This window comes from Chelonoidis abingdonii, chromosome 26 (genome assembly GCF_003597395.2).
Source record: "Chelonoidis abingdonii isolate Lonesome George chromosome 26, CheloAbing_2.0, whole genome shotgun sequence".
Lineage (NCBI taxonomy): Eukaryota > Metazoa > Chordata > Testudines > Testudinidae > Chelonoidis > Chelonoidis abingdonii.
The window spans coordinates 7,546,734-7,559,289 of record NC_133794.1 but is presented as its reverse complement, the minus strand read 5'-3'; the positions used below and the strand labels follow the sequence as shown (position 1 = coordinate 7,559,289).

The 12,556-nt window shown below is 42.4% G+C and overlaps 1 protein-coding gene across 1 annotated transcript in view; it reads left to right on the top strand.

Moving 5' to 3' along the window:
* Positions 1-3,324: 3,324 nt before the first annotated feature.
* CERS5 (ceramide synthase 5) overlaps positions 3,325-12,556 on the top strand; it is a 30,398-nt gene continuing 21,166 nt past the window's right edge. Inside the window, exons 1-5 of the mRNA XM_075061116.1 lie at positions 3,325-3,480; positions 6,370-6,500; positions 9,197-9,254; positions 9,781-9,831; positions 10,860-10,952. Of these exons, the coding sequence (XP_074917217.1) occupies positions 6,499-6,500; positions 9,197-9,254; positions 9,781-9,831; positions 10,860-10,952 (204 nt within the window). The 5' untranslated portion in view covers positions 3,325-3,480; positions 6,370-6,498. The remainder of the gene's footprint in view (positions 3,481-6,369; positions 6,501-9,196; positions 9,255-9,780; positions 9,832-10,859; positions 10,953-12,556) is intronic.

The window sequence follows — 12,556 nt, the reverse complement described above, 5'->3', positions numbered from 1 at the left end:
GCTCTCTGTTCTTGCTTAGGGTTTTTTTATCTGTTGATCTGTGTTAAAAAAATAAGCATCTCTGGACCAGAGGAAATACTGCATTTTAGGCCTTATTTATAAAACAGAGGCAGTGTTTATTAATAATCACCTTTCCTTAGACTCTGCAGAGACTCTTAGACTGTAGGGAGGGAGCAACCTTTTAGCTTCCTGTAAGGGTGTGGACTCACCCCTGCAGTGTCTCCTGCTGGTCGTCATCAGGAATTAGTTCATTTTCCAGCTAGGAGCGCCCTTTGCAGACCTGTGATCCACCTTACTTCACCCTGGCCCCCGTGTCCCTCCCAGGACCCAGTGCCCCTTTACTGGGTTTCTGCCCCTCCTTGCAGAACCCCCTGAGTCTCAAGGTCTCCCACACCCACTATCCCGACTTTGCCTCTCTGTTCAGCTACTGACAGTCTCTGTCTAGTCTCCGCTCACTGGGGTGGACTGCAGTGTACGCCACTCATCATAGGCAAAGGGGGTTTTGGACCTGCTGCCTCTGCCTAACCATGGGCTGTCCCCTGCAACCCAGTACCTAATAGGCCTTACCAGGTCTGCAGCCTGAGGCTTTCCTAGGCTGGAGCTCCCAGCAACTCTGGCCCTTCCCCAGCCCTGCTCTAATCCAGGTTCCATACTTAGCACCTTGCAGCCAGGCCCTTCTCCCTCTACAGGCAGAGGGAGACTGACTGGGCTGGCTCAGTGCCTCTTATAGGGGCCAGCTGAGGCCTGATTAGGGCGTGGACACAGCTGAAGCTGCCTCCCAATCAGCCTAGTAGCTTTTCCCCTACCACAGGCCTCTCCCAGAGCTGTCTTTAAACCCCTCAGGGCAGGAGCAAGTGACCACCCCGCTACACTCCCATATCTAGAGTTCTTTAATTCAGTGACAGTTCTACATACCTCTTCCAGCCAGGAAGTAGCAGAGGTTCAGGGGCTGTTTACTTTTTCCTGGTGCTTGAGCTGAAAGGTAGAGTCATGAATAACCCCTCTTCCTGTTGCGAAAGCTATTGTTCCACTTACTGTGATAGGTCAGAATCGTCTCCAGATTATATGTGGCATTTCAATGCATGTTTTCAAATTAACTTTCTCTAGAGCAGTGTGTGGAGAGGAACAGGAAAGATCATAGAAAATAAAACTGGAAGGGACCTTGAGAAGTCATCAAATCTAGCCTCTTGCTTTGAGGCATGATCAAGTAACTCTAGAACCATCTCTGACAAGTGTTTGTCCAGCGTGCTCTTACATGTTGGACAAACGTTGGGAGGGATAGCTCAGTGGTTTGAGCATTGGTCTGCTAAACCCAGGGTTGTGAGTTCAATCCTTGAGGGGGCCATTTAGGCATCTAGGGCAAAAATCTGTCAGGGGGTTGGACTAGATGACCTCTCGCGGTCCCTTTCAACCCTGAGATTTTAAAAATTTTATTTTTTGGTTTGGGGGGGATGGATAGTTCAGTGGTTTCAGCATTGGCCTGCTAAACCCAGGGTTGCGAGTTCAGTCCTTGAGGTGGCCACTTAAGGATCTGGGGCAAAAATCAGTACTTGGTCCTGCTAGTGAAGGCAGGGGGCTGGACTCAATGACCTTTCGAGGTCCCTTCCAGTTCTAGGAGATATGTATATCTCCAGTTATTATTATTTTATTATTATTTTATTATAATAAAAACCTTCAGTGATGGGAATTCCACAACCTTCCTTGGAAGCCTATTCCAGAGCTTAATAACTACTCTTTTATAGTTAGTTAGAAAGCTTTTCCTAATATTTAACCTAAATCTTGCTTTACTTCTCATCTTACCTTCTGTGGACATGAAGAACAATTGATTAGTCTCTTTATAAAAGCCTAACATATTTAAAGACTTGCCAGGTCCGTCCTGTTAGAAGTTACCATTTAAGTAATGAAGAAACTCTGTTTTTTGTTTACACTTGGTGACCTGTTGTCATATGTTAGAAATAAAACCTCTTATCTAGCAATAAAACTAAATTATTTTGGTAGATTGGAATCTCCACATTGGGCAGGAACAACCTGAAATTAATACCGTATTCTTCTCTGTTTATGACAAACTCTCTCTCTGAGATTGACTCTTCTCGGTCATCCTTCTCTCCTCTGGCGCAGGAACACCTCTAAACTGGAAATCTTGTCCCTAGAGGAAGGGTGGTATTAAATAGACCAGAACTGAAGTGGATATTTATTGAACCGGGACAATACCCCTGCATCGGCGGGGAGAGGTTAAATTCAGTAGTCTGTAAAGTACTTAGAAGCCTGTGCTGGCAGGCACTATATTGATGCAGGCACGTTTTGGTCAGAATCTAAATAATAATACTCTACAAGAATGATGTTCTGAAGGATGCTTTGCTGCTTTGGGCACCAATTGCATCATCTTCATATGAAAAAGTAGTGTGTCTGCATTCCTCTTGCAGGCCAGAAGGTGCTTTTCAGAGTGTCACAGCTATGGAAAGGACAGTGCTCAGAGTTGAAAGGGGCCTACTCAAGTTTTCAGGATTAACTACATGCCTCTCCCTCTCTTCATGACTTTTTAGGTATATGTTTCTACCCTAGACTTTATGAGCAACTTCTTCCATTTCTTTCTCCCTACCATTTTCCAGGATTATGTGGCTTCTGTTTTAAAGAGTTATGGATTATTGGGGGTTTGGTTTTAAAATGCTGGTGATGTATACCTTTATTCACTGGACTCTAGGCTCTTTACAAACTTTAATTCGAGCCTCACAACATCCATGGCAGGCAGAGCTGGGAATAGAAACCAGGTTTCCCAATCCTCTGTCTTAACCACAAGGCCATCTTTACCCTCTTCTTCCTTAAGGAGTACTCTCAAATTCTCTAACACTTGTCCCATATGTTACAATTATGTAGCCATTCAGACCTATTTCAAACTCTGGTTCAAATAAGTTGTCTGCTCCCTCCATTTCTAGAGGTGGTTCTTCCAGATCTCAGGTGAGAAACATTAGTGAGGAAGCTTGTCCTACTGCAGCTGCACTAGTTCTGTGAATGTACAGCAGACCTTGGTCTGCAGGGCTCCATCTAGCATCTTTCATAAGCACTAAAACCCTCTGCTGATGAGAATAAAAATGCTATAATACAAATTGACCAAAGAGACTATCCTGTAACGCTCTGCCCCATCTGTTCTCACTGCATTACTCTGTTCCTTGGCATTGGCATAGGAAATCCTGGTGCCATCAATTTATACAGTACCAGTTTGAAAAAGGTTGCACTGGGCACAAGGGGTGCATCTCTTGAAAAGTGTACTTGGGTAGTATGGACTATTTGTGTCCATTCAGAGCCAAGATAATTTAGTCATAGAGAAGGGGAATTCATTTCTTATTTTAATCAGACTCTTCCTTTTGGACTTTCAGGTTTATTGCCAAACCATGTGCCATAAAACTTGGCATTCAAGACAATGGACCTCACAGAGTTCAGCCCAATGCAATTCTAGAGAAAGTGTTTACATCCATCACTAAGGTAAGTCACTCTTCAGGTTCTGCGAGAGGTTCAGGCATATAAATGAGAACTGGGCCTCTTTTCTTTTGTCGCCGTAGGGAAATACACTTGCAGCTTACATAACTCTCTGATGGGAATTTGTGTACAAAAAATACCAGTTTCTCTTGGTAACTTTTGCTCCTTGCTTTAGTTCACATATGACTGTGTCCACCTCCTTTCCTGTTTCCTGCAGTGACTTTAGTTCTGTCTGTGCTTGAGCCACAGTACTGCAAGCAGAAGAGTGGTTTGATGTGAACAAAGTGAGAATTCAGGCCCCTGAATTTCTGTACAGGGTGTAACTCTCAAATTTCCAGTATTCACTAAGAGATTCCCTTGTATTTTTCACTCTTTCCTTAGAAGTTACCACTCTCTTCCTTGGGGACCATTCTTGTGCTGGTCTTGCTAATCAGTCCCACAGATGCCTTCTTCATATTACTTCTGCAGACTTGGGTAGCTTATCACTACAGAAATCTAGTTGTAGAAAGAAAGCAGTTCAATAATAAATGCTAACAGAGTCTGGTTGAGGGATAGACCACTGAATGTTGGCAGTACATTTTCTTCTGGTTATTCTTTTGCAAAAAAGGCGAACATCATTCTGGGATGTATTAGTAGGAGCGTTGTAAGCAAGACATGAGAAGTAATTTTTCCACTCTACTCTGTGCTGATTAGGCCTCAACTGGAGTACTGTGTCCAGTTTTGGACACCCCATTTCAGGAACGATGTGGACAAATTGGAGAGAATCCAGAGAAGAGAAACAAAAATGATTAAAGGTCTAGAAAGCATGACCTATGAGGGAAGATTGAAAAAAATAGGTTTGTTTAGCCTGGAAAAGAGAAGACTGAGAGGGGACGTAACAGTTTTCAAGTATGTAAAAGGTTGTTACAAGGAGGCAGGAGAAAATTTGTTGTTCGTAACCTCTGAGGATAGAACAAGAAGCAATGGGGTTAGGTTGGGCGTTAGGAAAAACTTCCTAACTGTCAGAGTGGTTAAGCACTGGAATAAATTGCCTAGGGAGGTTGTAGAATCTCTGTCATTGGAGATTTTTAAGAGCAGGTTAAGCCAACATGTGTTAGGAATGGTCTAGATAATACGTAGTCCTGCCATGAGTGCAGGGGACTGGACTAGATGACCTCTCAAGGTGACTTCCAGTCCTATGGCTGAGAGGAATCATAGAATCACTCTTTCATTTGAATATCTGCCTGTTATGTTGTTTCACTATTGAATGACCTGAATCCTGCAGGTTGTCCATAATTTCTTGAATACTGATTGTTAAACTGATAAAATCACAGACTCCCGTGTAAGGAAATAAAATAGAGACTTTTGTATTCAGATATGATAACATTGCCAGGTGTTCTGAGAGAGACTGTTCTTAGTGAGTGCAATGGAAGATGTTAGTGTCCTCAGTAAAAATTAGTCTCGTTGAAGCTTAATGCGGTCTCTTATGCAGCCTGAGCTGAGATAAGTAGGAGATTTGTGGTTTGCCAGTGTTAGAGAGAAAGCTCATGTATCAATGTCTTTGGAAGTAATGCTGAAAATGAAACACACACCCAGGAGTGGGGATTGCGCTGTTCAGAACTTAAACAAAACTTAATTTGCCTGGACTGCTACAGCTGTTACTTACTATGGGCTTAGATCTGAGGAATAAGCATAGAGGATGACACTGATGTGGAAAAAATTCACCACCTCTTCTGAAACTAGTGTTCTATAAAACAGGCCTTATGACTTTTCCTTTTAAATGAGTGCACCTGCACTCCCAATACAGAAACATCCTTTCCAGGTAGCCCAAGCCCCTAAAGTCTACATGAAAGGGAAAATGGGTGTGATGGAATTGCAGGAAGGTGGCAGTAGTTCTAGCACTTCACCCTTAGAGCAAAGATTTTTCTGTCATTGAGATTATATTGAACAACGTGTGGTGGCCCTCTTTGCTAGTTCAGCACTCTGCATATCAGTCCGGTTTTGTGGGTAAACGTAAGTTGTGAAACCTGTTTAGCTTCTTTCGGTTGTAGCAGTTCTCTGGCAGAGCTTATTAAAAGGACTAAAACTAACTTGACCTACCTCAACAGTGGTCATTTGTAAAGGTTTAGTTCATTTTGTCTGCTCTTTTATACTAACTCATGTCACTATTTAAAAAAGCAAATTCTATACCAGTGAAGCCCCCAGTCAGAGATTGAGTTAAGTATCATATTGTACATGCGAGAATTCTGTTATATTTGTGAAGTTACAAACAGCAATCAACAGAAATGTCAACATCTGTGTATTATGCCTGTGGAATTCATAAACATTTAAAATTGGCCAAATCTGAGCCCTTATTTCAAATCAAGAGATGTCATGTCATGACTATGCACTCCTGCTATTCCTAGGGGGATTCAACTGACCATTCATATCAGTGGAAAGCTCAATTTTTTTTATGCAGGTTGCTGCTGATAGACCAGACCAGCTTGCTAAAAATTCCCTATGTATTATACTGTGGAATGCTATTTACACAGGAAACAATTTACCAGCTACTAGTGTTACTGTTCTTTGTTGCTGTTGGCAGACTTGGAGGAGAAATAGGGGAGGAAACGTTGAACCCACTTTTAAATAATGTATCTGAATTCTTGTTATGGTGGGCAACGTGTGTGAAGGCTAAACGTGAATAAATTTTTTTTACTGGTTAGAGTTCAACAGATTTCTCCTTCTAAAATTGAATTTTTAGCAGATGACACCTTTCCTAGCATGATTTTTTATTCTGTCTCTACATCTCAATTTTGTGACAGAGGTCAGGGTTTAGAGGGGAAATGTCTCAGACAAAAGATTTGAGAGAGAAAGAAGTCTCTGTGGAAGATTGGAGAGGCAGAAGAAATGTCTGAATTTTGTTTCATTTCTTCTCAGTATCCAGATGGAAGAAGGTTAGAAGGTTTGTCAAAGCAGCTAGACTGGGATGTTCGAAAGATCCAGCGCTGGTTTCGTCATCGTAGGAACCAGGACAAACCCACCATCCTCACTAAGTTTTGTGAGAGCATGTAGGTTTGTGCAGAGCCCAAAATATGGCCTCAATTCAAGCTCCAGTTGCGTGTTGTATTTTAAGTGAAATTTTTGAATTTTTAATGTAATTTGGTGTTTTTTGGTGCTATGGGAAGTGTAAAGATGTGCATGTCTCTCCTTGTCGGGATACAATGTTGCATGGGTTTTTGTCCCTTGTCCCCTGCAGGTTGTCCATCTTTGGAGGCCACTCAGTCCTCTGTTTGAGAAACAGCTAGGTCAACCTCCTTTCAGGCAAACAAAATGTCCAGCTTTAGTCCAAAATGCAAAAAAACCCCTAGCCTGCAGGCCTTGTGCTCAACTTTTTCCTGAAGTTCCACTGTCTTTACTTATCAAGTACACTGGCCTCCAGCAGTCTCTGGCACTTCAGGCTTTCCCAGGAGCCCCCTTTCATGTCTTCTCCCTGCAGCTTCTCTCTAGACTGAATTCTCTCAGCCTATTGATAACTCAACAGTCATCCAGGCCTTATCACCTGATCCTTCCTTAGTCCCACCCTCTCTCGCTGACAAGTAACTAATTAGTGCCCAGGTGGAGTGACTGTGCCTAACTGGCCTTTAACACTTTCTCACAGGTGATGGGGGTTCACCTCATCACAGGGAGAAAAATGCCAACCTAACAAGTTCTCACCCAGACCAATAGAGAGAGAATTAGAATGGTTTTTAGCATGCTGTTATATCAATTGATATGTGTGCCATGAAAGACCAGGACAGCTTTACAGGAATATTTATGGTCTCAATGGCCAATGATCCCTTTCTAAGAGAGGCTTGCGTAGTAGACCATCTCTCATGCAGATGGTAACACTTCACCTTGTGTATTCAACTGCGTAACTCCCTTCAAGACAAGGGTGAGCTTTCTGGACAGTCTGATTTCCTAGGCAAGACACTTTCCTGAACTAATTTCATGGCTTAGGCAATGGCACATGTTGACTTGGAACAAGAATCCAAAAAGTGTCATCTCACTCTCACTTCAGTTCATTATCTTGCTCTTTGCTTCTTTCTGTCTAGGTCAGGGGTCGGCAGCCTTCGGCATGCAGCCCATCAGGGTAATCTGCTGGTGGGCTGCGAGACATTTTGTTTACATTGACTGTCTGCAGGCACGGCCCCCCACAGCTCCCAGGGGCCGCGGTTCGCCGTTCCCGGCCAATCGGAGCTGTGGGAAGCGGTGGCCAGCACGTCCTTGCAGCCCGCTCCACTTCCCGCACCTCCCGTTGCCTGGGAATGGCAAACTGCGGCCCCTGGGAGCTGCGGGGCCATGCCTCCGGACAGTCAATGTAGACAAAATGTCTCATGGTCCGCCAGCAGATTACCCTGACGGGCTGCGTGCCAAAGGTTGCCGACATCTGGTCTAGGTACTTACATGACCCCCCCCCCCCCATTGCTGTAGTTTCTGAACACCTTTCCCTGCTCCTTCTGTGGTGGTTTCTCTTTCCCAATCACTTCCTTAATATCCTCATGTAATTCTTACCCAACATTCCTCCCCTCTTTCCCCTGCAAGTAAAGCTTTGTATACTTAAAGGCACCAGATATGAACCAATAGGAATGGGAGGAGGACTTCCCCTATACCTGTCTTAATTGGCTTGCAAGTGTAGTTTGGAACATGTTATGTGTTCTAGGGTATCTGCTGTGTGTCTGCTGTCACATTTCAGGGCAACTGCACCTGTTTTTCCCTTTAGTTGTCCAGCAGTGGCACCTACTGTCAGGCTTCTGGCCCCCTAGGCATTGCGTTTCTTGGGTGGAGATCCTCATCTGTCACCTTGACCAAAATATTTCCAGGCTGAAGAGTTCTCTGCCTTCACTGTGTTTTTTTTTTTTCAGCCTAAGCAGGCCCACTTAGCTTCTTCTTTTAGAGTTGGTACACAGTGTAACTGCAGACAGTTATAAGTTACCACACAACTTCCTATGCAAGTCTATTTAATTCTTAGGGTAAAAGCACTACAAAGAAAACATTAAAATCAATAAAAGTACCTACAGGCATGCTACTAAGCTTACCAGAGATCACCCCAACTGACTCTAACATGGCATCTGGCAGGTGAATCCTTCAGACCCCAAAGGGCTCTCTCTTGTCATCCTAAGTGCGTAACAGCTTTAGCTCAGAACTAGCACTCAGTCTTATGGGGCTTCAGTAAGCCAGGTCCTTCCAACCCTTTCCTAGGATTAGTCAGTCCCCTAGAGAAGTTGCATACAATTCCACAATCTCACACACATAATTTCACTTTAAATACAGTGGACCCCAAAATATTGAACTTAATTCAATAATGTTAATCTCTAATTCCATAAGGTTTGTCCAGAGTTTTGTCATATATGGTGCACTAGATCACAATGGTTTCTTCAGAGTTGTTGCCTTTGCCTTTGCCAAGTTGTACATCTCAGTACGTACATATGCTTTAACTTTGGTATGTATTTCCAAGACAATCTGTAGAGTTTTTTTGGAGCTATGCCGTTTGTATGATTCTTATATAAATATTTTTATTCTGATGGACAGATATTCCAAAGGGCAATATTAGTCAATTTGCCATGAGTGGAGAATAACACATCAGTGGGTGAAAACTCCACTCCTGTAACTGCCAAATTCGGCTCCATTTATAACTATTCCAGCTTTTGCTACACAAACATTAACCATACAGTGTTCATTTAATTTCAAACATTTAATTTTTTCCCTTTCTCATTTCCATTCCCAGGTGGAGGTTTACATTTTATTTAAGTATATTTTCTTATGGACTCAAATTTATCTGGTCGGTGAGTTGAGTTTGTGTTTTTTCTTTCACTGCTTGCTCTGAGTGATGTAATATGGGACTAAAATAGCAAGAGTTCAGTGGCCTTAGATCTTCCTTATGCTTCCTAGTCAGGACCCTTGTGTATTTAATTTAGAGTCATGTCTTCACAAAACAGGAAAGGCTGTCAGAAATGCTGGAAGACTCTTTTCTCTGATGCCAAAACAGGATGGGCCTGTCCACTCTTAAGCAGACTCTGTTTTCTCACTTGCAAGGACATAAACAGTCTAGAGAGATGGATCTTTGCACAGAGCTCTGCAAAGCTCTACATTTGCACTTTGAATTTTTATGTGCACAATGACATGTGGTTGCATGCAAAAAAATGGCTTTCATCTCTGTGAAACCGCAGAATAAATGTAGCTTGGACCAAAGAAGCAAAGTGAAGACCTTCAGAAATAGTATTGTGGTAGGGATGGAGTGATTTAATTGGCCAAAACCAGAACATATGGGGAGAAAAATGCTAGTAGGATAATCTCTTCTTTTCACTCTAGTCACCGTGGTTTTGGGACACGCGACAATGCTGGTACAACTACCCTTTTCAAGTAAGAGATATATATATTTATTAATTCATGGAGGATAGGTCCCATCAATGGCTGTTAGCCAGGATGGGCAGGGATGGTGTCCCTAGCTTGTGTGTGCCAGAAGCTGGAAATGGGCAATGGGGATGGATTACTTGGTGATTCCCTGTTCTGTTCATTCCCTCTGGGGCCCATGGCATTGGCCGCTGTCGGAAGACAGGTCACTGGGCTAGATGGACTTTTGGTCTGACCTAGTTTGGCCGTTTTTATGTTCCTATGTGTGATGCTCCTGTTTTCTCAGGTCCCTCAGTTTTGAGAACTGAACCCTTTGCATGGCTCCAATGCTGTTCCATGTGAATGGTATCACATGAAATTTGTGAGATCTAAATGCCTCTCACTGCCCATAGAGCAGATGCAGCACAGGCTGCAACAAGGTAACCTTCTGGGCCATGAGTTACTGCTCTGCTCAGGAAATTTCACCTCTGAGTGTGGGGGCGGAGTTCTCTCCTGGTGCATGCAGTTCTTGGCCTTTGAGCTAAGACTGCTCACAAGGGAGTAGTTGTGATGTGGTATTTTTCATGGTGTAGACACTGGTTCATTAAACCAGACTGATCACACGTTCATATATTTTAAAACAAAATTCCCTATCTGGTACTTAGATGATTAAAAATAGAGCAATTTTACAAATGTAATTATATCAGTCACCGTTAATTGCAGTTTTCTTTTTGCTCTTCATTCAGCTCAGATAATTGTAGACAGCCTTGTTCTTCTACTCCAACAGGAGGCCACAGCTCTTAGCTGCAGACACTGAAAGGGAATTTTATTCCTTTAAAAATAAATCTAAACCATAGACTTCTGTTGATTAAACCAGTTTTTTACAAAACATAAATTTGGGACCTTTAACTTACCCCCCTCTACTTCCACTCCTCCAGAAAGCTGGGGCCACGAGAGGTGGGTTGATTGTTAGGGTTGGGGGGGAAAAGTCTTCTTAATGCAAAATTTGGAGTACTTTTCCTTTTAATCAAGTGTTCTGTTTTGTGTTTTTTTCCCAGCCCCTAACATCCAGTCTTTACTATTATTATATCATGGAGCTGGCCTTCTATTGGTCTCTCATGTTTTCTCAGTTTACAGACATTAAACGAAAGGTAAGAGAAGCCAGAATTTCACTAAACACATGAACAGACAGAGCTAACTGACCAGTTATGTCTCTCTGGCTAGTAAAAACTGCTGAAATATAGATATAACTGCATTTTCCTGTCACTCGTCTCTTTTCACATTCCACTTCCTTTTGTAGACCGTACACAGACAGGCCTTTGGGGATTATCCTGATAAGCAACCTGGCAGCCCATCCCTATCACTCTGCAGAGGGAAGATGGGGGAATCTAATCATGTATCCCAATAGAACAGTTGATTCAATCTTTGTATAAAAATATATTTTAATTAGGAGACTTACAGGAAAATGTAGAAATAAAATGCTCTAAACATGGGTGGCAAGACTAGAATAAAGCTTTTTAGTTTTGACAAAATAAAGGACTAATACTTTCTGTATTATTCTACAGGGAGCATGGCTTCCCTCTGTGATTGAGCTAACCTACTTCTCACATGGCTCTACAAAATTTTATATGTAGTGCTAAGTGATTTCGGAGCATAAGCCCCATTTTCAAAAGTTACTTGAGTGCGTAGGAGCCTAAGTCCCACTGAAAGTAACTTAAGCCCTTCAGAAAATGTTACCCTGCACCTCTTCTTTTGGGCATGGCAAGTGATTTTGGAAATTCCTTGAGTCTCAGTTCATATGGGGAAGTGTCTCCTTGCTGTTCCTATGGAACGTTGTGTGTTTTCCAAAACACCAATGATCTTTCATTCAAATGCATTTCAAATAGACTTCTCTTTCCTAAGCTCCAATGTCTATACCTCTTAATCACATACATACAGTCCTCTGTTTGTAACTAAATAGATATAGAGGAGCTTAGTGAATTTTTTTTGGCTTTGTTTATGTGATCGAGCAAGGCTTTGTTAACTTGATATATCTTCACTCCCTTCTGATGAGAGAACTTCCCATCCCCAGTCAAGAAGTGGGATTCCAAGTTATTCGTCCAACCCCATAAAGTAGGTTGATATAGATCTTCCCAGCCAGTTTCAGGAAGCACCATGTTACAAAGCTAGTCACACCTTTGTCTGGGTGGCACTTACCCAAAATTTAAACCTGTGAGAGATGATTTCCTGTTTTTAGTACAGTAAATAACCCATCGAGATGTAACATTAATTGTGATTATCCACTTGAGTAATCCCATCTTCAGCAGTCTCTTGATGCACACCAAATATTCCTAGAAGATGAAGCACTGCTAGCAAGTCAGGATTGGTCTAGATAAAATGCAGAATCTGATTAGAAATTAAATCCAAACATTTGAACCAAACAGACACTGAAAAGTACAAAGGGCATAGCACAAACTGGAGGCAACTTCCTTAGACTTCTGGTCACTGTCAAGTAACAGTTCAAATTGGGAGCTTCTCAGTTAAAACCCCATCAGTACAGATGCATTATGCAGTCCTGGGATAAATAAACAGGGATTGACCACAGTAAAATATTACCCTGGATGTATGAAGCAGTGGAATTGAATTCAGGGGATTATGGTGAAGGACAAAAAGTAGGACATTAGCAGGCAATTATCAAGAAAATAGTGAAGAGGCAGGAAATGTGTACGGGAGGAAGTGAATCTTGTAATATGTTACCATTTAAATGCTATCAAAT